Source organism: Phyllobates terribilis, unplaced genomic scaffold, assembly GCF_046119375.1.
Source record: "Phyllobates terribilis strain yellow unplaced genomic scaffold, ASM4611937v1 Scaffold_11__3_contigs__length_659146591, whole genome shotgun sequence".
Taxonomy (NCBI): Eukaryota; Metazoa; Chordata; class Amphibia; order Anura; family Dendrobatidae; genus Phyllobates; species Phyllobates terribilis.
Genome location: NW_027362771.1, coordinates 230,747,915 through 230,774,825, shown reverse-complemented (window position 1 = coordinate 230,774,825; position 26,911 = coordinate 230,747,915). Strand labels below are relative to the sequence as shown.

The 26,911-nt window shown below is 46.2% G+C and overlaps 1 protein-coding gene across 3 annotated transcripts in view; it reads left to right on the top strand.

Moving 5' to 3' along the window:
• The first annotated feature begins 6,259 nt into the window (after positions 1–6,259).
• Positions 6,260–26,911, top strand: part of ZNF800 (zinc finger protein 800) — a 59,611-nt gene continuing 38,959 nt past the window's right edge. The window contains exons 1-3 of one of the 3 annotated variants that reach the window (XM_073652088.1): positions 6,260–6,575; positions 24,279–24,370; positions 24,516–24,615. In XM_073652088.1, coding sequence (XP_073508189.1) covers positions 24,320–24,370; positions 24,516–24,615 — 151 coding nt within the window. In that variant the 5' untranslated portion in view covers positions 6,260–6,575; positions 24,279–24,319. The remainder of the gene's footprint in view (positions 6,576–24,278; positions 24,371–24,515; positions 24,616–26,911) is intronic. The other 2 variants (XM_073652086.1, XM_073652087.1) reach the window with 2 other exon arrangements.

Here is a 26,911-nt window from a genome sequence, read left to right as displayed (position 1 = left end):
GCACCTGAGTTGAAGCAGCCACTGGCACCTGAGATGAAGCAGCCACTGGCACCTGAGATGAAGCAGCCACTGGCACCTGAGATGAAGCAGCCACTGGCACATGAGATGGAGCAGCCACTGGCACATGAGATGGAGCAGCCACTGGCACATGAGATGGAGCAGCCACTGGCACATGAGATGGAGCAGCCACTGGCACCTGAGATGGAGCAGCCACTGGCACCTGAGATGAAGTAGCCACTGGCACCTGAAATGAAGCAGGCACTGGCCCGAGATGAAAACACTGGCACCTGAGATGGAGTATCCACTGGCACATGAGATGGAGCAGCCACTAGCACCTGAGGGAGTAGCCACTGGCACATGAGATGGAGCAGCCACTGGCACCTGAGGTGAATACACTGGCACCTGAGATGGAGCAGCCAGTGGAACCGGAGATGAATAGACTGGCACCTGAGGTGAATACACTGGCACCTGAGGGAGTAGCCACTGGCACATTAGATGGAGCAGCCACTGGCACATGAGGTGAATACACTGGCACCTGAGATGGAGCAACCACTGGAACCCGAGATGAATACACTGACACCAGAGGTGAATACACTGGCACCTGAGATGGAGCAGCCACTGGCAGGAGATGAAAACACTGGCACCTGAGATGGAGCAGCCACTGGCACCTGAGATTAAGCAGCCACTGGCACATGAGATGGAGCAGCCACTGGCACATGAGATGGAGCAGCCACTGGCACCTGAGATGAAGCAGCCACTGGCACCTGAGATGGAGCAGCCACTGGCACCTGAGATGGAGCAGCCACTGGCACCTGAGATGGAGCAGCTACTGGCACCTGAGATGGAGCAGCCACTGGCACCTGAGGTGAATACACTGGCATCTGAGATGGAGCAGCCACTGGCACATGAGATGGAGCAGCCACTGGCACATGAGATGGAGCAGCCACTGGCACCTGAGGTGAATACACTGGCATCTGAGATGGAGCAGCCACTGGAACCAGAGATGAATACACTGGCACCTGAGGTGGAGCAAACACTGGCACCTGAGATGGTGCAGCCAATGGCACCTGAGATGGAGCAGCCACTGGCACCTGAGGTGGAGCAGTCACTGGCACCTGAGGTGGAGCAGCCACTGGCACCTGAGGTGGAGCAGCCACTGGCACCTGAGGTGGAGCAGCCACTGGCACATGAGATGGAGCAGCCACTGGCACATGAGATGGAGCAGCCACTGGCACATGAGGTGAATACACTAGCACCTGAGATGGAGCAGCCACTGGAACCCGAGATGAATACACTGGCACCTGAGGGAGTAGCCACTGGCACGAGATGGAGCAGCCACTGGCTCATGAGATGGAGCAGCCACTGGCACCTGAGGGTGTAGCCACTGGCACATGAGATGGAGCAGCCACTGGCACGAGATGGAGCAGCCACTGGCACGAGATGGAGCAGCCACTGGCACATGAGGTGAATACACTGGCATCTGAGATGGAGCAGCCACTGGAACCAGAGATGAATACACTGGGACCTGAGGTGGAGCAAACACTGGCACGTGAGATGGAGCAGCCACTGGCACCTGAGATGGAGCAGCCACTGGCACCTGAGATGGAGCAGCCACTGGCCCGAGATGAAAACACTGGCACCTGAGATGGAGCAGCGACTGGCACATGAGATGGAGTAGCCACTGGCACATGAGGTGAATACACTAGCACCTGAGATGGAGCAGCCACTGGAACCCGAGATGAATACACTGGCACCTGAGATGAAGAAGCCACTGGCCCGAGATGAAAACACTGGCACCTGAGATGGAGCAGCCACTGGCACCTGAGATGAAGCAGCCACTGGCACCTGAGATGAAGCAGCCACTTGCACCTGAGATGGAGCAGCCACTGGCACATGAGATGGAGCAGCCACTGGCACATGAGATGGAGCAGCCACTGGCACATGAGATGGAGCAGCCACTGGCACAAGAGATGGAGCAGCCACTGGCACAAGAGATGGAGCAGCCACTGGCACCTGAGATGGAGCAGCCACTGGCACGAGGTGAATACACTGGCACCTGAGATGGAGCAACCACTGGAACCCGAGATGAATACACTGGCACCTGAGATGCAGCAGCCACTGGCACCTGAGATTAAGCAGCCACTGGCAAATGAGATTAAGCAGCCACTGGCACATGAGATTAAGCAGCCACTGGCACATGAGATGGAGCAGCCACTGGCACATGAGATGGAGCAGCCACTGGCACATGAGATGAAGCAGCCACTGGCACCTGAGATGAAGCAGCCACTGGCACCTGAGATGAAGCAGCTACTTGCACCTGAGATGGAGCAGCCACTGGCACCTGAGATGGAGCAGCCACTGGCACCTGAGGTGGAGCAGCCACTGGCACCTGAGGTGGAGCAGCCACTGGCACCTGAGGTGGAGCAGCCACTGGCACATGAGATGGAGCAGCCACTGGCACATGAGGTGAATACACTAGCACCTGAGAAGGAGCAGCCACTGGAACCCGAGATGAATACACTGGCACCTGAGGGAGTAGCCACTGGCACGAGATGGAGCAGCCACTGGCTCATGAGATGGATTAGCCACTGGCACCTGAGGGAGTAGCCACTGGCACATGAGATGGAGCAGCCACTGGCACGAGATGGAGCAGCCACTGGCACATGAGGTGAATACACTGGCATCTGATATGGAGCAGCCACTGGAACCAGAGATGAATACACTGGGACCTGAGGTGGAGCAGCCGCTGGCACCTGAGATGGAGCAGCCACTGGCACCTGAGATGGAGCAGCCACTGGCACGAGATGAAAACACTGGCACATGAGATGGAGCAGAGACTGGCACATGAGGGAGTAGCCACTGGCACATGAGATAGAGCAGCCACTGGCACCTGAGATGCAGCAGCCACTGGCACCTGAGATGAAGCAGCCACTGGCACCTGAGTTGAAGCAGCCACTGGCACCTGAGTTGAAGCAGCCACTGGCACCTGAGATGGAGCAGCCACTGGCACATGAGATGGAGCAGCCACTGGCACCTGAGATGGAGCAGCCACTGGCACATGAGATGGAGCAGCCACTGGCACCTGAGATGAAGTAGCCACTGGCACCTGAAATGAAGCAGGCACTGGCCCGAGATGAAAACACTGGCACCTGAGATGGAGTATCCACTGGCACATGAGATGGAGCAGCCACTAGCACCTGAGGGAGTAGCCACTGGCACATGAGATGGAGCAGCCACTGGCACCATGAGGTGAATACACTGGCACCTGAGATGGAGCAGCCAGTGGAACAGGAGATGAATACACTGGCACCTGAGGGAGCAGCCACTGGCACATTAGATGGAGCAGCCACTGGCACATGAGGTGAATACACTGGCACCTGAGATGGAGCAACCACTGGAACCCGAGATGAATACACTGGGACCTGAGATGAAGTAGCCACTGGCACCTGAAATGAAGCAGCCACTGTCCCGAGATGAAAACACTGGCACCTGAGATGGAGTATCCACTGGCACATGAGATGGAGAAGCCACTAGCACCTGAGGGAGTAGCCACTGGCACGAGATGGAGCAGCCACTGGCACCTGAGGTGAATACACTGGCACCTGAGATGGAGCAGCCACTGGAACCGGAGATGAATACACTGGCACCTGAGGTAAATACACTGGCACCTGAGGGAGTAGCCACTGGCACATTAGATGGAGCAGCCACTGGCACGAGGTGAATACACTGGCACCTGAGATGGAGCAACCACTGGAACCCGAGATGAATACACTGGCACCTGAGATTAAGCAGCCACTGGCAAATGAGATGGAGCAGCCACTGGCACATGAGATGGAGCAGCCACTGGCACCTGAGATGGAGCAGCCACTGGCACCTGAGATGGAGCAGCCACTGGCACCTGAAATGGAGCAGCCACTGGCACCTGAAATGGAGCAGCCACTGGCACCTGAAATGGAGCAGCCACTGGCACCTGAGATGGAGCAGCCACTGGCATCTGAGATGGAGCAGCCACTGGCACGAGATGGAGCAGCCACTGGCACGAGATGGAGCAGCCACTGGCACCTGAGATGAAGCAGCCACTGGCACCTGAGATGAAGAAGCCACTGGCACCTGAGATGACGCAGCCACTGGCACTTGAGATGAAGCAGCCACTGGCACCTGAGATGAAGCAGCCACTGGCACCTGAGATGGAGCAGCCACTGGCACCTGAGATGGAGCAGCCACTGGCACCTGAGATGGAGCAGCCACTGGCACCTAAGATGAAGCAGCCACTGGCCCGAGATGAAAACACTGGCACCTGAGTGAGTAGCCACTGGCACATGAAATGAGATGAAGCAGCCATTGGCCCGAGATGAAAACACTGTCACCTAAGATGGAGCAGCCATTGACACCTGAGGTGAATACACTGGCACCTGAGATGGAGCAGCCACTGGCACATGAGATGGAGCAGCCACTGGCACATGAGATGGAGCAGCCACTGGCACTTGAGATGGAGCAGCCACTGGCACTTGAGATGGAGCAGCCACTGGCACTTGAGATGGAGCAGCCACTGGCACTTGAGATGGAGCAGCCACTGGCACTTGAGATGGAGCAGCCACTGGCACTTGAGATGGAGCAGCCACTGGCACTTGAGATGGAGCAGCCACTGGCACTTGAGATGGAGCAGCCACAGGCACATGAGATGGAGCAGCCACAGGCACATGAGATGGAGCAGCCACAGGCACATGAGGTGGAGCAGCCACAGGCGCATGAGATGGAGCAGCCACAGGCGCATGAGATGGAGCAGCCACTGGCGCATGAGATGGAGCAGCCACAGGCACATGAGATGGAGCAGCCACTGCCGCATGAGATGGAGCAGCCACAGGCACCTGAGGTGCAGCAGCCACTGGAACCCGAGATAAATACACTGGCACCTGAGATGGAGCAGCCACTGGCACCTGAGATGGAGCGGCCACTGGCACATGAGATGGAGCAGCCACTGGCACATGAAATGGAGAAGCCACTGGCACATGAGGTGGAGCAGCCACAGGCACATGAGGTGGAGCAGCCACAGGCACATGAGGTGGAGCAGCCACAGGCACATGAGGTGGAGCAGCCACAGGCACATGAGGTGGAGCAGCCACAGGCACATGAGGTGGAGCAGCCACAGGCACATGAGGTGGAGCAGCCACTGGCGCATGAGGTGGAGCAGCCACTGGCGCATGAGATGGAGCAGCCACAGGCGCATGAGATGGAGCAGCCACAGGCGCATGAGATGGAGCAGCCACAGGCGCATGAGATGGAGCAGCCACAGGCACCTGAGGTGAAAACACTGGCACCTGAGATGGAGTAGCCACTGGCACATGAGATGGAGCAGCCACAGGCACATGAGATGGAGCAGCCACAGGCACATGAGATGGAGCAGCCACAGGCACATGAGATGGAGCAGCCACTGGCACATGAGATGGAGCAGCCACTGGCACCTGAGATGGAGCAGCCACTGGCACATGAGGTGAATACACTGGCACCTGAGATGGAGTAGCCACTGGCACATGAGATGGAGCAGCCACAGGAACATGAGATGGAGCAGCCACAGGCACCTGAGGTGAATACACTGGCCCCTGAGATGGAGCAGTCACTGGCACCTGAGATGGAGCAGCCACAGGCACATGAGATGGAGCAGCCACAGGCACATGAGGTGAAGCAGCCACTGGCACCTGAGGTAAATACACTGGCACCTGAGGTGAATACACTGGCACCTGAGGTGGAGCAGTCACTGGCACCTGAGGTGGAGTAGCCACTGGAACCCGAGATAAATACACTGGCACCTGAGGTGGAGTAGCCACTGGCACCTGAGGTGAATACACTGGCACATGAGATGGAGCAGCCACTGGAACCCGAGAAAAATACACTGGCACCTGAGGTGGAGCAGTCACTGGCACCTGAGGTGGAGTAGCCACTGGAACCCGAGATAAATACACTGGCACCTGAGGTGGAGTAGCCACTGGCACCTGAGGTGAATACACTGGCACCTGAGGTGGAGCAGTCACTGGCACCTGAGGTGGAGTAGCCACTGGAACCCGAGATAAATCCACTGGCACCTGAGGTGAATACACTGGCACATGAGATGGAGCAGCCACTGGAACCCGAGAAAAATACACTGGCACCAGAGGTGGAGCAGTCACTGCCAGCTTAGCTGCATACACTGGCAGGCGCAGCTGAGGTGGTCCTTCCACTGGCACCTGAGGTGAATACACTGGCAGCCGGGGTGGAGCGGCACAGCCTGGCAGGCGCGCAGCTATTGTCAGGTGAGGGAGTGCGGAGAGTGGCCGCTCCCGCCGCCTGGCACCACAGCTAGCAGACTGTACCACTCATACGCGCCTTCTACAGGGGCTATTCCCTCAGTACATCACAGAGCCATGGTCCCCTGGCCAGGCGCCGCTTGATGACGCGCAGTCTCCTCCTCCTCTCTGCCCTGGCTGGAGAGTCGGCTGGCTGCTGGCGGGGCGTTGCGCACGGTGAGAGCGCGTCGGTCGGTGGCTGTCTCGGTTGCGCTCTGTGGAGTCATGTTCCTGAGCCCATCTGCCGAGCCTGAGGTAATAACCGTGCATTCATGAAGCCGCCGCCTCCCCCGCTCGCCCTTCGGTGTGGCCTCTTCCTGCGCCTGATGCGCCCCAGCGCGCTCTCCCCGTCCGGCCTTTCGTGGGTATAATGGATGGTGCAGACCCCCAATGAGCGCCCACTCCCTGCTGTGTGGATGGTGCAGCGGGAGGACTGGCAGCCTGCACCTGCTGCCCCCGGCGCCGCGTCAGTCCCGGGCTTCCTGTAATGGCACCGGTTGGGTTCCCTGCAGTCTGTGCCGATTGTCAGGCACAGGAGAGGAGGGTGCAGAGAGCAGGTAGTCCTGGTGCACGACCCCTCAGTCCTGTGCCGTGCCCACCCAGGGCAATATAGAACAGTACCGCCATGAGCTGCCCTGTAGAGCCAGGGCGCAGGGCGCTCCTCCAGCACCGTGTGCGCAATGGTCGCAGGCTGGAGCGCATGACCACACAGTGCCCGTGCCATTGTACTGCAGCCTGCTGGGCACACAGTGCCACATGGCCGCAGACAGACCCCCTGATCATGGGCTTAGCAGGGATTCTCCCAGGGGCTTTATATGGTATGGAGGACATACAGCTCACTCATCCTGCTAGAAGAAGTTCTGAAACTTTCTATATTTACTAGTCCTCTGGGGGGTCCATAACGCTCCATGCTGTGTGAATAGAGCCCTACTCCTGCACATACCCCCATATAGTGCTGATGTGCCCCCCAGGCATCCTCCCAGCTCATCACACTAGAAAGCTGCTCTTTTCTGGATCTAAATAGGAATGGTTCCCATTCACAGGCAGCAAGCAGCGCTCTTGAAAGTGATCAATTGAAACACATGGTTTGTTAATAAATAAAGGAGTAAAGAGGATTATTCAGAGGTCTGTGATGTTAATATCAGTTGGCAGCTTTACTTACTGTCAGTATACACCTACGACCCCAACATCAGCACTGGATTTTAACCATCATGCACAGAACTATGCTAATAAAATGGTTTACCCCTAAAAATCATACCTTTTAGGTTCTACAGAAACTAAAGATTAAAGGGAATCTTGTCAGTGGGATTTCACCCCCAAACTATTTTATATGTGCAGGTAGCGCTTGCAAAGCCAAGCAGTACCTTTACCTAGCCAGTCTATTACTCCATTACTGAGAAATCTGCATTTTAAAGAAATGCAAATGAGGCTGAAGTGCTTTTGGTTTATGCTCTAGCCAGCTCTATTCCCCACAAGAGCTACTTTCTGCTGCTTGACAGTTCATTTGCTTTATGCCAAATAGCAAAGAAACTGTCACTCAAGGGGAATAGGACTGGGGAGAGTAGTGGCTTGGGAAGTGCTTCCACACTCCGAAAGCACATCAGTCTTATTTACATATTGATTCTAACAACGATTTCTCAGTACCATGAATGGGACTGGCTTGTTAAAGAAATTGATGGACTTGTCTTTGCAAGAGCTACATATTCATATAAACAGTCTGGTGAGTGAAATTCTGATGAACAAATATATTTGAATGGAATTTTATTCTCAAATATTACAAAAATCCACATTTGCCAAAATGTGGATTTTTTGTACTTTGCTTCTGAAGCTGCCATTTTGCTGAGCTTGTAAAAGGCAACCAAAAGGTTAAAAAAAGAAATTATGCTGACTGCTCACCTTTCAGTCCTTACCATCACCCATCCCATCCTTGTCTTATCTTTCTAGCTATGCCACAAGCAGTGAATCCACAGACTTCTTGACTCTAGTCCAGGACCTTTGTCTCTGATGAGGGACAGTTCTGTGTGTGCAATGTCACAGCCCACATCGGAAGTCCTGGCTTAGTGCGAGAGGCTCAGGGATTCAATGCCGGTGATAGAAAGATATGGTGAAGATCAAGATGGGTGAAGGTGAGGAGTGGCCAGAAAGGTGAGTATAAGGCTATGTGCCCACGAGCGCATCTGGGGCCGCCAGGTTAGTATATATTTATATTTTATTTTATTCTTTTTTTTTTTTTTTTTTTACAGTTTTCTATAGTACCCTCGTCTGGAGGAGAGTCTCCTCTCCTCTAGACCTGGGTACCATCCGCACATTAGAACGCATGGAATGCGCATCTACATATACAGTGATGCGTAATCCATGCGATCTAATGCAAGTCAATGGTGGCGAAAACGCAGCACTTCCGCAAAATAATTGGTAGTGCTGCGTTTTTTTCCGCAATGATAATCCGCAGCGGAAATTTCCGCAGCATGTGCACAGCACATGTGGATTATCATTGGGGAACATGGCAGACCTTCTACCATGCGTTTTTTAAGCGTTTCTGCAGCGTTTTTGCCGCTGCGGAAACGCTTAAAAACGCATTGTGGGCACACAGCCTTAGTATTTTCTACATTTATTATGCTCTGGCAGTCTGGATAGAGACCCTAGAGCATTGTAAGGGACATTCAATTTACACAGAATAACTTCTCTATTAATAGAATTTTCTGGGAAAATCTTAAGTGAACAGGCAAATCCAAATTTTGCCTGATCCACTTGTCTCTACTGCAGACAGATATTATTTAATTAATTAGGGTACTTGGCACATCCTTGGCGTGGCTAAACAGCTCAGTGCACAGTTCCACCCACTGGGTTTGCATGGCTCTACCTCCTTTATTGATGCTTGACAGCACTAGCTTGCCTTTCGCCAGCACTGTCTACAGAGAGAGGTCAAGCAAACCAGCTATGACAATCATCAGTAAGGTAGACGGGGCATGCCTGAAACCAGTGGGAACCAATGAGTGGTTTAGCCACGCCAAGCGTGCACCGAGGACACTAACTATTTGATTAAACATCAGTCTCTGCTAATACTAAATGTGTAAAGAATACTATAGGTGCAATTTTCTAATAGGGCCTGTTTCACCTACAAGGCTATGGGTCTGATTCATTATTGCATTTGAACCTATTCTTTTTATCTAGTTTTTAGTGTTTTTCGCCTTTTTTTTTCATTTGTTCCTAATTCTTTTAATTTGCTCCTTTTTCAAAGTCTGTTTTATGTGCCTGTCTGTTTTTTCTTATGTTCGCCATTGTGGTTGGAGTTCAGATTTTCAAGATGTGTTTGACTGATTCATCAATTGCAGCTTGTTGCAAAAGTCACCAAAATTGCTTGCAAATATTCCCAAATCCACACCCCCCGCCCCAAAGAAAAGAAAGATTTTATGTAATCCAGAAATGTTGGCGTAATTTTTGCATCACTTTACAAAAAGTGAGTCTTTGCTTTAAAAAGTCACAAAACAGTTCAAAGACATAAATATAGACCATTTTTTTTACCTTGCGCAATATTCATGATGCATGTGCGCTATTTTAAAGAATTTGGCAAATAAAACTGCAACAAGTATCACAATATAAAAAAGAAAAGTGACTTAAAAAACAAACGTAAATGATGAATCTGGACCCATATGCTTAGTTTATACTGTCAGGAGTGAATCTATTTAACGTTCTCATTTTGGTAAGTCAGATTTACAAGTTAACGTAGTGATCTAAACGGGCTTCATAGGGGACACTTTTTGTCACACCAGTTTTCATATGTATGGGGTAACAAGTGTGTAACGGGTCTGGGAGGCGGAACCTCTGAGCTACTATACAAGGGGGCGGTCCTTGTAAGGGAGCGGGTGGCGACCAGGCAGGCAGTCACAGCAGGTGACCGGGACAGTCTCTAGAAGAACGGGCAGGAGGTCACGGCAAGTGACCGGGGCAGTCTCTGGATGAACGGGCAGATGGTCACGGCAAGTGACCGGGGCAGTCTCTGGGTGAACGGGCAGATGGTCACGGCAAGTGACCGGGGCAGTCTCTGGGTGAACGGGCAGATGGTCACGGCAAGTGACCGGGGCAGTCTCTGGGTAAAGGGTTGGTACGACCTGTGGCGGCTGATGGTAGACGTGAGCTCCCAGGTGAGCAGGCGAGAGTCTCTGGATAAACGGGTGGTCACAGCATGTGACGGCGGAGCCTCCAGGAAGACCAACAGACAGGCGGCAGATGAGCGCTCCCAGGTGAGCGGGCAGAAGTCTCTGGACAGGCGGGTGGTCACAGCACGTGACGGCAGAGCCTCCAGGTAGGCTAGCAGACAGGCAGCAGATGAGCGCTCCCAGGTGAGCGGGCAGGAGTCACTGGACAGGCAGGTGGTCACAGCACGTGACGGCAGAGCCTCCAGGTAGGCTAGCAGGCAGGTAGCAGATGTGCGCTCCCAGGTGAGCGGGCAAGCTGGTCCATAGACAGACTGACAAGAGTTGGAAGGCAGACCGTCGGACCTCAGGCAAGCAGGCAGGTAGTTGATGTGCGCTCCCAGGTGAGCGGGCAAGCTGGTCCTTAGACAGACTGACAGGAGTAGTAAGGCAGACCGTCGGACCTCAGGCTAGCAGGCAGGTAGCAGAATATTAGGCAGGAATAAGACAGCAAGCTGGCAGGAATCTGGCAGGTAACTGGCAACGGGACCTGAGGGCTGAAGCAGAGTAGTGAACAGTGCAACAACATTGCTCGGGCACCTCCATTTTGGAGGAGGTGCCTTATATATGGTGAAGTCCTCCGGCCATTGGCCGGGGACTCCTTAGGACGGCGCGCGCGGCCCCTTTAAGAGGGAGGGAGAGCGCGCGCGCGCGCCCTAAGCACAGTGGCCGGGAAGGAGCGCGCGCTGCCAGCAGAGCGGGAGGAGGACACCGGGCACGGAGCAGAGAGGTGAGGGGAACAGCGTCCCTGCCTAGCAGAGGGCAGGGACGCCGGCGCTACAAAGTGTCTCTTGTATAAAAGTGTTCATTAGGGGAAATGTAATTGAGCCTCTTGACATATGCCAAAGGGGCTGCCTTTGAAACTTCATTCAGGGTCCCCCAGCTATCTCTTAAATTTGGGACTTTAGACTACCCTGTTTTGTAGTGACGTAGCATCCAGTGATGATAGACCGTTGAAATTATGGGATAACACTAGAACTGTGGGCTTCCAAGGGGCCAGTGTTGGTGGATCAAATTATTTATTACAAAGTCTATTTTTCTTAATGAGGTGATTTCATATGTGTTTGTGAAAGTTGTGCATTCTTTTCAATCTGTTTCAATAATGTCAGAAAACTTGTGAGATACATGAAATGTTTTGTGACACAAGTATAGAAAATAGCTACTGTAAGTAGTCATGTGAGACAAATCTGCACCTATTTACAGTTTTCAAATGTATCTTGACAGCATATCTTATAAATGGATCCCTGCGTGTATTTGGAATTACACATACTTTTATCAAAGCCGCATTAACTCAGGATTTTATCGATCTATGTAAAGGGTCTGTAGAAGTTATAGAGAAGGAATCTCAGGTAGCAAAGTGACGAGGTCCTTGTGTAAGGTATTTATACATTCTTGTGTTTCTTGTAGGGTCTTGAGTAAGGCTATGTGCCCACGATGCAGAAATGCTCTGGATTTTTTCCTGAGCGTTTCTGCATCTCCCTGGCAGAAAAAACGCATGTGGATTGTACATGCGTTTTTCCTGCCAGGGACATGCGGATGTGAAGCGTTCTTCACATGCATTTCCGCATGCGGATTGACAAGCACTTTCCAAGCGATTTTAGCATCACTTGGAAAGTGCTTGTCAACTTGGTCATACTATATAAATCCTTGCAAACGGCATGGATTTATATATTGTGACCTTAAAAAATCGTAAAAAATAAAAAAATAAATCTATACTTGCCTTTCGATGGCCCCCGGAGTCTTGCTTCGCTCTGTCCTGGCGTGCTGGCAGCTCGCGGTACACTACACTGAAGGACCTGCCGTCACATGACTATGACGTCCGCGCAGGTCCTTCAGTCCACTGCGAGCTGCCGGCAAGGGAGGACAAGCGCAGCGGGGGCCATCAGAAGGTAAATATAATATTTATTTTTTATTTTATTCTTTTTTTAACAGGTTCCATGGTACCCGGGTCTGGAGGAGAGTCTCCTGTCCTCCACACCCGGGTACCATCCGCACATTGAAACGCATGGAATGCGCATCTACATATGCAGTGATGCGTAAACCATGCGTTTCAATGCAAGTCAATGGCGGCGAAAACGCAGCACTTCCGCAAAATAATTGGTAGTGCTGCGTTTTTTTCCGCAATGATAACCCGCAGCGGAAATTTCCGCAGCATGTGCACAGCACATGCGGATTATCATTGGGGAACATGGCAGACCTTCTACCATGCTTTTTTTTAAGCGTTTCTGCATCATTTTTGCCACTGCGGAAACGCTTAAAAAACGCATCGTGGGCACACAGCCTAAAGTAATGTGTGTTGTGCTGCACTCTACAAAAGTAAAAGTTTGCAAGAATGTAACAAAAGTGTTCTAATATAGTTTGTTGTTATAATGATATTGAGCACACTTGCAGCATTGGAGGGTGCTATTTATCAGGGCTGTGGAGTGGATAAGCCAAACCTCCAACTCCCGACTCCTCAATTTCCATGACATGTTTAAGTGATAAATTTACTGTAGCACAGATTAATCTCAGCTAAATGTCTAGACCAGGGGTGTCCAAACTTTTTTCTAAGAGTGCCAAATTTGATGAAGTGAACATGTGCGAGGGCCGATCATTTTGCTTGACATTCTTTGGACCATTAAAATGAATGCAAATAAACTTTTTTTGCAAAGTTTATTGAAAACGGCATACTTTTTATTTTGTGACTTGGATGACAAATCTAAACAGGTGTTTAATCAATCTGCCTTAAAGGGGTTAACCCAGACATACCCCCATTCTCACCCAGGAAGCCCCTCCCCGACTTGAGCATCGAAGCAGTTTATGCTCCAATGTCCTACTTTTGCCCTGCACTAAATTGCGCAGAGGAAAGGCATTTTCTGGAGTTCTAGTGACATACCCGGCTCTCCACGGGGCTGGCAGAAAGCCCAGTGACGTCACCGGCACTGATGGGCGGGCTTTATCACCAGTAAACCAGCTAGAGCAGCGCTAAAGCCTGCACATTAGAGCCGGTGAAGCCTCCTACCGGCAGTGTGTCATTGTAAATAGCACAGGGCAAGGGAGCACATCGGAGCATGAGATGCTTTGATGCCCATGGCAGGGGGGCTGCCTGGGTGAAAAAGGGGGTATGTCTGGGTTCTGAACTTGGACAACCCCTTTAATATAATAAAAACAGGAAACTGAGATATCTCAGGAACATTTTAAAGTACATTACACAAAGTAATGTAAGGTTGTCTGTCAACTTATAAGTTCAAAAAATGTGAACAGGAACATAACAGCAAGTATACATGTGTTCAAATATATAACTGTCTATCCAACTGACATTAATTGAGATTTTACAACATATTAATCTCAATTAAAAAAAAGAAACTAGCCTGCACTAATGTGAAGGGTGAAACTGGGATCTGGACTGCAGCACATAGACTAGGTCTGGTTCAATGGCCGTGGTTTTGATGCGCAAAATGTCACGCAGGTGAGAGTCACTTAGTCTTGTCCTCACGCGGTTCTTGTTAAAGTTCATAACAGAGAATGTCTTCTCACACAAATATGTTGAGCCAAACAAGCTCAGGGTTTTCTTAGCCAATGTTCGAATCTCTTGAAACCGGCTCTTATCCAGTTGGCGGTAAAAGTTAACAAGAGAGAGCTGTTGATGACGACTGCGTAACTCGCTGTCACAATGTAGCTCAATGAGCTCGAGCTGCAACTGATCAGGAGCATTGTCGGGGTCAACAGAGAATGGAGAGGAGAAAATGCTGATCTCCTTTTCAATAGCTGCAAAATCTTGAAAGCGCCGTTGAAACTCCCCAGCCAGAGATGTGATGTCTGCTGCATACCTGCTTATTTGCGCATGGATATCATCCTGTGGAAAACTGTTAATTATTTCCTGTAGCGCTGAAAAATGGATGGTATTGGGCGGTGTTTGTGACAACTGCCTTAGGAAAAGTTGCAGCTTTGTTACAAAGGCTTTGAGGTGTGAATAAAGTTGGTTCACCGCTGCATCTTTGCCCTGAAGATTCATGTTCAGTACATTCAGATGCTTTGTTAGGTCGACTAGAAACCCCAAATCAGCCAGCCAAATTGGATCAGATAGTTCTCGCATCGTTTGTCCCTTTGTTTCCAAGAATTCTCCTATTTCCTTTCTGAGAGAGTAGAAACGTTGCAGTGCAGACCCCCGACTGAGCCATCTTACATCGTTATGATATGAAACATCTTCATATTCAGCCTGGATATCCAGTAGAAACTGTTTAAACTGGCGGTGGCACAGGGCTTTAGAGCGGATAAAATTAATGGTCTTTAGTACCGGTTTCATAACATGATCATATTGGAGATGTTTAGCACAGAGAACTTGTTGATGAATGATGCAATGAAGTTTAATAGCTTTGCCTCCTTCTTCGCTCACCTTGTTACAGATTAGGGTTGATAATCCACTTCGTTCACCAGTCATGGCAGGTGCCCCATCAGTAATAATCCCAGTAACTTTGTTCCAAGGCAGTTTCATGTCATCTATGGCAGAACTAACAGAATCAAATAAATCTTTCCCTCTTGTTTGATCCTTGAGGCTCTGGAGGTCAAGTAGCTCTTCAGTCACATTCATTTCATCGTCCACCCCTCTTAAAAAAATCAGCAACTGAGCCGTGTCAGATAGGTCCGTGCTTTCATCACAGGCTATTGAAAAGAAGTCAAAATCAGCTCCTTTTGACATTAACTGTCTCTTAATATCCGATGAAATTTCTTCAATTCTCCGTGCTACAGTGTTACGAGCCAGGCAAATGTTGGAAAACTCTTGCTTCTTCTCGGGACAGACATTCTCTACCATTTTCATAACACATTCTTTGATAAAGTCACCCTCTGCAAAAGATTTGCAATTTTTAGCAATTAACGCTGCCACCTCATAGCTCGCCTTTGTGGCATTTTCATTTGACTCACGGGCTCTTGTAAAAAATCGCTGTTGTGACAATAAAACAGCTTCAAGTTGCTTATACTTTTCACTTCGGTCGTGCCCTGTTAGCTTGTCGTATGTGCTATGTCTCGTCTGATAGTGTCGCTTGACATTAAATTCTTTATAAACAGCAACGGTCTCTTGGCATATCAGACAAACACAGTGATTCTTTATTTCAGTGAAAAAATATTCTACTTTCCACTTGTCCTGGAAGCGGCGGCCCTCACTGTCAACTTTTCGTTTCTTATTTGTAGTTGCCATTATAAAAATTGGCCAGAAGGGGAGAGATTAAAAGGCGCAGAGGGTGGAACAGCAAAAATAAGATACTGCTATATGCTTTATAACACAGGCAGAGAATAGCAAGCTGTGCAACAGTCGCACATCAGATAATGGAATTATAGCACAGTGACAGGCAGTCAGGGGTTAATGAAGGGTATGACAGCTTGCTACCACAAGCTTGTGTGAGAGCCCTGCTGGCCTAACCTTTCTGGAGGTGTAAGGTGGCGCAGGGACTTATATATAACTTAATATATATATTATTTATATAATTTTACACAACTAAGCTGAGGTCTTCAGCCTATCTGACCTCTGAACGTCTTACAACCCCTGGGGGCTGGAGATCTCGCACGTCGCGAGATCTTGGCTGGCCGGTTGCCGCCGCTCAGTACTCCGGCGCAGGGAGAAGGAAAGCCGAAATCTCGCGATGTCCGAGATTTCGGCTCTTCTCCCTGCGCCGGAGTACTGAGCGGCGGTGGCGACGAGAGCGGCGGTGGCGACGAGAGCGGCAGCGGCCGCAAGGTACATGCTGCTGGATACCTGGGGGCCTTATTAGTCCGGACCGCGGGCCGCAAATGGCCCGCGGGCCGGACTTTGGACATGCCTGGTCTAGACCCTTAGATCAGGAATAGGACATGTATAGGACATTTCATAATGTTCCCAAATTCTTATGAAAAAAATATTCCCCACAAACTGCATTGAACTACTGTACCCAATTTATTATATATTGTAGGAGTTGGAGTCGGTCCATTTTATATCGATTCTGACTCCACCAAAATGGACATCGACTCCGACTCCAGCTCCACAGCCCTGCTATTTATCAGCGCTACTCGTGGCCTAAATGCTGTCATCTCCAGCCTCTCTTCCAACCCCTGAAATCTGATGTTTGATAACTAATGGTCAGACCTGTAGACTGAAACATCAGGACAGTTTGAACAAAAATTACCTAATAAATCTGCCATAAGTGAATACTACCTCTTGAGTGCTGAGTACCATTCGATATTGCAGCTTAGTGTAATTTTTATGGCGTGTGGTATAATTCTTATGGCGCACCTGTTACTCAGAGTGCAGGGTTACCGTCATATAATAAGGGTGCGTTTTTAGTTCTGGAACTAAACCAAACCAAACCGAATGGTGGCACAACCAGAGGCTACAAACCTTGTCTTGATGTCAGATGAGAAGTGCAGTTCTTCCAAATTTAGACCATCTTGTGTGAGCAAAGTACATTATCAGCAATAACACAAATCTCAATGCTTCATTGTATAAATAAATGTTTAATTTTTACAAGTATTTCAACGTTGAGCTCTTACCATTGATAAACCACTTTGCTTTGGCTGACATGATGTATGCATCAGTTTTTGGAGAGGGGAAAAAGCTGTTTTTTTTTTGTTTTTTTTACATGTGGCTTATAGAGCTGTACATTTTTATCTCGCTTCGATATTTAAATAAATTTTGCATCTGATTTTTCATGATGCACGAGGCCTAATTTTTAAGTAACTTTCATTTATTTTTTTTTGCCTCTGTTGGGTGATGATAACAGTGGGAAAATAAAGAAAATATGTGACCGTTTTTATCCTTTTTTTATACGACCACAAAGGACCACTATATTTTTTACCGCAACAATTATTTCAATATATCCCAGGTGTTTGTTTTTTTTTCTCTTAATAGGGGCAGAGTTACTAACAGCATTTTTTTTCTTGCTTTTTATTTATTCATTTTTCATTTATTTCACACATTGTGTCTGTAAGGTTATAAAAGGGGCATTTTAACATCTAAATCTTTTTTTTTTTTTTTAATAATAATCTGATAATGATCTTTTTATTTATATAGTGCCAACATACAACATATTCCGCAGTGCTTTACAATTCAGACAATTTACAGACCTTATCGGGACTGTCCCCACTGGGGCTCACAATCTATATCCCCTATCAGTATGTCTTTGTAGTGTGGGAGGAACCCGGAGGAAACCCACGCAAACATGGGGAGAACATACAAACTCCTTGCAGATGTCCTTGGTGGGATTTGAACCCAGGACCCCAGCGCTGCAGTGCTAACCCCTGAGCCACCGTGCTTCCCTTTTTCTTTCAAATATATACACTCCCTGACAGAAGTTATGTCGCTTATCCATGTTATGTAAATAAAAGCTTATAACCTGACGTTAAATTCATCCATTGGTTTTATAAATTACTCTTTTGAAAGCTAAAACCCTCCCAAATTTGATTTGGGTTAAGAAAATAAATTGGCATCAATGCTGAAATATTGTTCATTTAATAAACACAGAATGGTCAGATTTTGGCAAGACAAAAGTTTTGTTGCCCACAGAAAGTAATGTGATATTCAAACAAATAATTATCGTAAAATACAAATATATGTTGCATAACATTGGTGAATGAAGTTGTGGTGCTATTAGAGTCATATTTAATATTTTGTGTGGCTTCCATGAGCTTGAAGGACTGCATCCATGCGGTTCAACAATGATTCATACAATTTATTAATGAAATCATCAGGAATAGCAAAGAATGCAGTCTTACATGCCTCCCAGAGTTCATCTAGATTCTTTGGTTTTGTCTTCCAAGCTTCCTCTTTCATCCTAACCCAAACATGCTCAATGATGTTCATGTCTGGTGACTGGGCTGGCCAGTCCTTGAGCACCTTGATCTTTTTTGCCTGGAGGACCTTTGTTGTAGAGATGGATGTATGAGATGGAGCACCATCCTGTTGCAGAATTTGACCCCTTTTATGATTTGGAATGTAAGAGGTAGTTAATACTTCTTGATATTTTAGGCTATTGATATTGCCTTCCACCTGCAAATGTTTCGCACACCCCCAAACTGAATGTAACCCCAGACCATGATCTTTCCACCACCAAATTTAACTGTTTTCTGGGTGTATTTTGGATCCATACAGGCTCCAGTAGGTCTCCTGCAGTATTTGCGGTGGCTGTGGTGTAATTCTACTGAAGATTCATCAGAGAAATCCACCTTCTGCCACTTTTCCTGAGTCCATCTGTTTAGCAGGCTGTGGGACTTTGCAAATGCCACACTGTTTTTTATTTGCCTTTTGTTTAGTGTTGGCTTCTGGGCACTGATTCGACCATGGAGGCCACTTCGAGACAGAATCCTACAAACTGTTTAGTTGACACAGGGACTTGAGATGACCAGGCCTGTTGGAGCTCTGCTGCAGTGGAAGAGGGGCTTGCTTTGGATTTTATAACCAACAAACGTTCCTCCTGAGCAGTTGTCTTGCGGGGTCTGCCGGACCTGGGCTTGTCAAACACATCTCCAGTCTCTTTTTTTTAATTCTTTGTACTTGACGCTGAGACATATTAAAGGTACCAGCCACCTCTGCAGTGGATCTGGTCTTCAGCCTCTTGATAATCAAGGCTTTCATTGCAGGGTGGATTTTTGGCATGTTGTCAGAGCTCAAGTTGCAGTTCAAGTGAAGATCTGGGGTGCTGGGTTTCTTTTTATACACACCCACTAATTAACCGATCATTTACTCAGCACTGGTGAGGATGTAAACTAGGATTATATGACCAGGCGACAAAACTTTTGTCTTGCCAAAATCTGACCATTCTGTGTTCATTAAATGATCAATATTTCAGCATTGATGGCAATTTATTTTCTTAATCTACACCAAATTTGGGAGGGTTTCAGCTTTCAAAAGAGTAATTTATAAAACCAATGGATGAATTTAAAGTCAGGTTATAAGCTTTTATTTACATAACATGGATAAGCGACATAACTTCTGTCAGGGAGTATAGTTTCCCTTGTAATGAGGGCTGGCATACTATCCTCAGTTTTAAGAAGAAATTAATCCTGCCTGCTTAGCAAAGCTAACTAGGTCTCTTAAGACCCAGCAGCTCCTGCTCTCTCCCTACACCCATCGAACACTTGTTCAGCACTATATATATAGCGATCGGGAAGGCAGAAAAGGTAACAAACCCTCTCTGACTTCTTTTTTGGGGAGACGAACTGTCCCCAGTACTACAGTCGCGCAGCTACTTTAATATTTAATGATATTTTAGAATTTATAGTCTACGGCCAGTCAAGAAGTAGTTTAATTTGCGGCATGTAGTTCTTTCTGCAGATTGCGGATTCACACTTTGCTATACGTAGGATGAAATTGCAAATTATATCATTGACATAATCAAAATGCAATACATACACAACACCAGGCCACATGTTGCTCATGCTACAGTGAGCAGCTTGCTTGACCTAAATGTGCTACCATGGCCTGCAGCGTCTCCGGACTTGTTCCCCATCGAACACTGCTTGGAGGTCACTGCTCATTAATTGCATAGGGAGTGGTCAGCAGACGATCATGATTATTTGTGTGTCTAAATGCCTTCAGTGTGGCAGAAAATTCCTCAGACAACCATTCATAAACGCCTTGGTATGCTATCAACAAGATTAAGTATGCTCACTTTTGCACATTGCGCTTTTACACAATACTGAATAAATAGAGAAATTTTCAACGTTTGGTTTCCCTTTTTTCATCATTTGCGTACCATTAACATGTCTATTGATCCTGTGATTTTCAAAATTCCACAACTTTTCCTTTTTGGTGTTTAAAAACATGGAAAGCTTGTGGTCCATATCTGTGCTGCCAGCTGGTGAAGAAACGGCAAGCACCAGAGATTATATAAAAATAACAGTTTCTCTTATTTTTCTATTAGTTTCGAAGTGTATCCCACTTCTTCTTCAAGGAATAAAGAAAAATGTGTGTTGTTTTTATTTCCTGAAGAAGTGGGATACACTTCGAAACTAATAGAAAAATAAGAGAAACCATTTTTATATTATCTTTGGCGTTTGACTTTAATTCAACAGCTGGCAGCACGGATATGGACCACAAACTTTCCATGTATTTTATGCTTTCTTTTTGGTGATATCGCCTGTGGATCTTCAGCAGCCATACAACCCTGGATCAGGTCAGCATATATTGATACGATTCCGGATACATATCACCAGATAAGACCCTATTTTTGCACTATTTGTTCTCCTCAGCCTTTTTGTACCCTTTTGGTGTTGCAATTTCAATTTTGAAGAGTGTATTTAATGATTCCATTATGATGAGTCTTTTGTAGAGGACTGGTGCATAGCAAATGTGCTGCAAATTTTCAAAAAGGGGTCAAAAACGGATTCTAGAAACTATTGGATTGTATAGGTTTAACCCCAGTTGTGGCCAAAATCTTTGAGATTTCTCAGAGATGCTATCCTGCAACATTATCACGGAGTGCCGATCAGTTTACTTAGCAGTCAGGGGCCTACTGAAGGTCTCCATGCCTGCCATGACAGTGTACCTGTGAAGGCCAGCTTGTAGCTGGTGTTAGTAGGAGACTGTAATTTTTACTATATATTGCAGTACTATTGTATTACAGTATATAGTATAAGCGATTGGACAATTGCATGTTCAAGACTTTTAAGTGTACTAAAATTTATATATATATAAAAAAATTTCCCTCATTAAAAATTAAGGAAGTTAACGTGGTGTTCCTGCATCTCTGAAAGTCCAACTTATCAAAATGTAAAATTAATTTAATCCGTAAATGCCCTTAAGAGAAAAAAAAATTGCAACACCAGAATTGCAGTTTTTAGGTCACAACAACACCGAACAAAAATGCAATAGGGAGTGATCAAAAGTTACCTATCCCAAAAATTGTATCAATAATAATAATAATAATAATAATTCAAAACGCTAAGTTCACACGAGTGTATAAAGAATTGTCAGATTTTCATCCACAAAAAAGGGACGATTTTTCATCTATATTGTGGGGAACAAGGGGAGCAAAAAACGAAAGTGCAAAAACGGAAAATCCCAGGGTTGCGAAAGGGTTAAAATTGCAGGACCATTGGAAACTTTTGTTAGGCTATGCCCACGATGCGGAAATGCTCCGGATTTTTTCCTGAGCGTTTCTGCATCTCCCTGGCAGAAAAAACGCATGCGGATTGTACATGCGTTTTTCCTGCCAGGGACATGCGGATGTGAAGCGTTCTTCACATGCATTTCCGCTTGCGGGTGGTCAAGTGCTTTCCAAGCGATTTTAGCATCACTTGGAAAGTGCTTGTCAACTTGGTAACACTATATAAATCCATGCAACCAGATTAAAGAATGGTAAAAAATATATACTTACCTTCTGTTGGCCCCCGGTATCCTTGTCTCCTCTTGCTGGCAGCTTGCGGTAGATTTAAGGACCTGCCGACGTCAGCGATCGCGTGACCCGTCACATGACTAAATGACGTCATGGCAGGTCCTTGAGTCCACTGCGATCTGCCGGCAAGCCAATACAAAGACACCGGGGGCCATCAGAAGGTAAGTATAATGTTTATTTTTTGTTTTATTCTTTTTTTTACAGGTTCTATGGTACCCGGGTCCGGAGGAGAGTCTCTTCTTCTCCAGATCCGGGTACCATCTGCACATTGAAACGCATAGATTCCGCATCTACAGATCCAGTGATGCGGATTACATGCGTTCCAATGCAAGTCAATGGCGGCGAAAACACAGCGCTTCTGCAAAATAATTGGTAGTGCTGCGTATTTTTCCGCAATGATAATCCGCAGCGGAAATTTCCGCAGCTTGTGCACAGCACATGCGGATTATCATTGGGGAACATGGCAGACCTTCTACCAAGCGTTTTTTAAGCGTTTCTGCAGCGGAATTGCCACTGCGGAAATGCTTAAAAAACGCATCGTGGGCACATAACCTTACAGTAATTTCAAACGAAAACCAAATTGTATTTCAAGTGGTATATTACAGCAAGTGCTTGGCACTTCTGCAGCATATGTCTGAGGTGTGTTTGCTGAGCATCCACTTTCCAAATGTTGCAGTGGCTCTTTACTTCATCATTATAAATAAATTGCAAATGCCTTGCTTACTTGTGGTTTCTGGAAAACTATGTGGCCATTAACAGTAGGCAATGCCATTTCTAATGATCCAGTGGAAAGCTGCTGCGACATTTGGAAAATAGCTTCTCCGCAAACGTACCTCTTATTTATGCAGACTTTTAAGGTAATCTTTCAGTAGGGTCAACCCTCCTAAGTAGTCTATATGGGCACGTAGGTCATAGAAAGGTGGATTAAATGATACCTTAATATGTTAGATCCAATGTCTTATTCCAGAGATTTTTTTTGCATATGTAAATGAGCTGTTAAGATCTATGGGCAGAACATAGATCTCCCTGGGAATCTGCCTCCAGAGATTATTTTAAATGAAAGGGGCATTACCAATGTGAGAAATGTAATGACTTTCAGTTTGCTTGCTTGCTCTACATGTCTCTCACTGCTAACACCCCCTTTTATTTACACTAAGATGTGGAGGCAGGTTCTCAAAGATCCATGTATGTCTCATAGATCTTAACAGCTTATTTGCATCAGGGCTGTGGAGTCGGAGTCGGTGTCCATTTTGGTGGAGTCGGAGTCTGTATAAAATGGACCGACTCAAACTCCTAAAATATATAATAAATTGGGTACATTATTTCAGTGCAATTTGTGGGGAATATTTTTTCATAAGAATTTGGGAAAGTTATGAAATGTCCTATAAATGTCTGCCCTATTCCTGATCTAAGGGTGTAGACTTTTAGCTGAGATGAATCCGTGCTACAGTAAATTTATCACTTAAACATGAGCCATGTATAAGGGAGTCGGTGTCATGGAAATTGAGGAGTCGGAGGTTTGGCTTATTGACTCCACAGCCCTGATTTGCATATAGTGTCTTGCCTAATGTATTAATTACTCCCATATTACCCAGGTTTCGTTGAACTCTTCAGGATGGGCAACATGTTTTCATGTTTCTACTGAAGGAGAAGCTAAGTGTTTCTCACTTCTATTCTTAGTCAATTTATCATGGCATGAAATAGTGTTTTGGAGTTTGATCTTTTGGCCCTGTTGTGTTGAAGAAACAAGTGCCCAGTTTCTAGCTTGTGGCAGAGTAGTGGCAATACTTGTGCACTCTCATTGAAATATCTTTGTGAATTTTATTGCTGTTTAGTAGTTATCACTATATAATTATAGTGAGTAATGGTATACATTTCTTAGGCTTAGGCTTTTAAATGGGTTCTGCTATGTGTTTGTGCACCTTACAGTTCACGAGACAGCCCTAAGGTACAGTTATAATATTTTTACGTGATCACATAGTTGAATGGGCATTTTTTTCCTGAGGTTTGTTATTTTGGGCACTCTATTTCTCTTTACAATGACAGTCTTTTTTCCTGTTATTTTACAATTTGTGCACACACTGATATACTTGCCATGTATTCTATGTGAAACGTCTTGTTACTATATTAGATTATACATTCCACTGGTTAGGGGTGTTTTTCAAAGTGTTTTATTATGTAGTGGCGTTGGTCAGATATCTATATGTATTCATATTCTATTATCAGCCTCAGCTAATTTATATGCAACAAGTAAAGCTCCATCAGCAAAATATAGACAAGATAAAATTGCTCATATCTAGTCATGATGGTAAGAAATTTGGAATTTCCCTCCTTTCCTTTTATTACAACCCAGTGGAGCTCCACATGCCAATACTCAACTCATGTTTCCTGGTGACTACATAAATTATACTTTTCTCTTACAGTCTGTCGCAGCAAGTATAATAATTCTGCCTTAAATAAAACCATGGAAAAAAATTACTTAACACCTCGGAAGACACACTATTTGCGCAACAAGGTATCAATCGAATTTATCCTTGTTTACCTGCATCCTTGCATGTGACCACAAAGTGCATGTGTGTATTGGAGTTGTATTTTGGTTTCATTCTGGTATAACTAAAAAATGGTCCTTTAAAAATTCAAGATTGTAATTGTTTTAACAGAGCAAAAATGACATGGAGATGGAAGAACCAAAATCACCTACTCTAAAAAGGGACAAATGTTGTCAGACGGATCATCATCACCATGGCTTCTGTGACTCAGGTACACTGCTATAGTATTGAACTATGCATTGGTAAGGAAGACCTGCTTAATTGAGTTTAAAGGAATTGTCCCCTCTGAGTAAACTCTTATAGGCTGTAGTAGCTATAAAAAAATAAATAAAAATAAAACACCAAATATGACTTGCCCTCCCCAGGTCCAGCACTTAGTCTCTAATGCTGCCTGGTTTGTGCTGGTTGTCTGCAGCGCTGACGACACATCAACAGTGCTATAGCCAATCATTGAACTCAATGGCTTGTGCCATCTACTTGGGTAGAGCTGCTGAGTTCAATGGCCACAGCGCTTTAGATATGACAACGGAGACCTGGCAATGGGGGACCCGGGTAGGGTAAGCTTTACTCTGTATAAGATAAAAAAAAAAATAAGGTAGCCTCCAGAACCTATGAAAAAAATCTTTCTAAAATGGGACAACCCTTTTAAAGCTCCTTTCACACTCACACATCAGTATTTTGTTTATTGTTTTGCATCATAATTGAATGAATAAAGCTATGACAAAGATTCTCTCTGCTTCTTCCACACCTAGTTTTGACATGCAAGGAGGAGGGACATGTGGCCTCTGACGTACTCGTCTGGTCACATGCTTCACCAGCAGCTGTTGTATGGACTGAGATGCTTTGTAGTTTGTGAGAAAGGCTTCACTAACAAGAAAGTGGCCAACCCCTTTAAAAGAAGCCTGTCAAGAGCCTTTGAGTCACATAACCAATCACAAACTGGGTCAAATACTAATAGACAACCTCAACCACACCTTCCTGGCCACAAATAGATGCTACATCGTTAAAAAATAACTTTAAAGAGGTTGTCCGCTACTTTAACATTGATGACCTATTCTTAGAATATAATTTTTTTTATTTAATATGCAAAAAGTACAGTGTTTAAAAAAAGTGAAATAACAAATACAATACTGTACATAAAACAAACTGTGAACTAAAAAAGATAAATGAAGAAACCTTCCACAATTGGATCGTGAGACGTCTCTGTCGGGGAAGACGCCGCTGAAAAGTTTGTGGTACAGAACGACCATATGCATGTAGCTCTCAACAGACCCCTCACTCCTCCCTCAGCTGAGGTAAGAGGGGAACTGCTGTTTAGATTAGATTCTAAGCTAGTTTTGTTCCCCATTTCTGATGTGGGTCATTTTCCTCAGCAACCTGCTGGAGAAACAATATGGTCGCCATCTTACTGAACATCCTTCAAATATTCTATACTTGCCTCACATAAATATGATATATCCATAAATCAGGGAGATACTGCATTCCTGTGGGTAGCCAATTACCAAACTTTTGCAATTTTACCCACAGATGCATTGCTTTCCGATCATAGATATATTCATGAATTCTGTAAAACTAGAATTATAATACAAAATAACCTTGAAATACTGTTTTACTTTGTCCTGACTATGCCATACAAAGTGGCTCCACAAGACGTAAGCATTGATGCCCCTGCTTTTAACACCTATGTGCCAGTGGAGGCATACAGGGACACATCTGCTGGCTTAAATGGTTAACCAACATTAACATCTATCTGTTCATCAGGCTATGTTCACATGTCCACTAGTGATCCATTAGAACAGATCCAGCAGCATTCTGTTGAGAAAAAAGTTGTGCAGACACAACTTTATAGTCCGTTTTTAATTAAATGATCTCTGTTGGATCCGTTTTTTAACATTGATGTCTATGAAAAACAGATCTGTTAACTAGCCATCCATTTTTCTTTTATTTGTAATGAATCAGTTTTTTTGCTTACTGGTTTCAGTAAGCAAAAAAACTGATTAATTACAAATGAAAGAAAAATGGATGTCTGATTAATGGATCAGCTACCACGCATGATGGCATTAGATGCACTCTCCAGGGCGTACCACGCATGATGGACTTTGGATGCATTCTCTGGGGCGCATCACGCATGATGATACCCTTCTCTGCACAGCCTCTCATCATCTTCATCACACCCCCCCCCCATACGCAACCCCATACAAGTAGCAGCACCCATTTCCTTGTGCAATTCTCCAACATGCAGCCCCATATAGTAACATTATCCATATTTCTTTGCCCCAAAATACTGTACATCCTCAGACTATTCACACTTAGGTTTTTTTATTTTTATATATAGACTAATTCACAACTCCACATAGCTCCATTGTGCAGCTCCTCAGTCCTCACAGGATCTCTCCTCCACACAATCTTCATCTCCAGCAGCCACAGCACAATCTTGTTTTGCCAGGTCATCCATCATGACAGCACGACAAGAGAGAGTTCCACTGATCCTCTAGGGACAGGATACA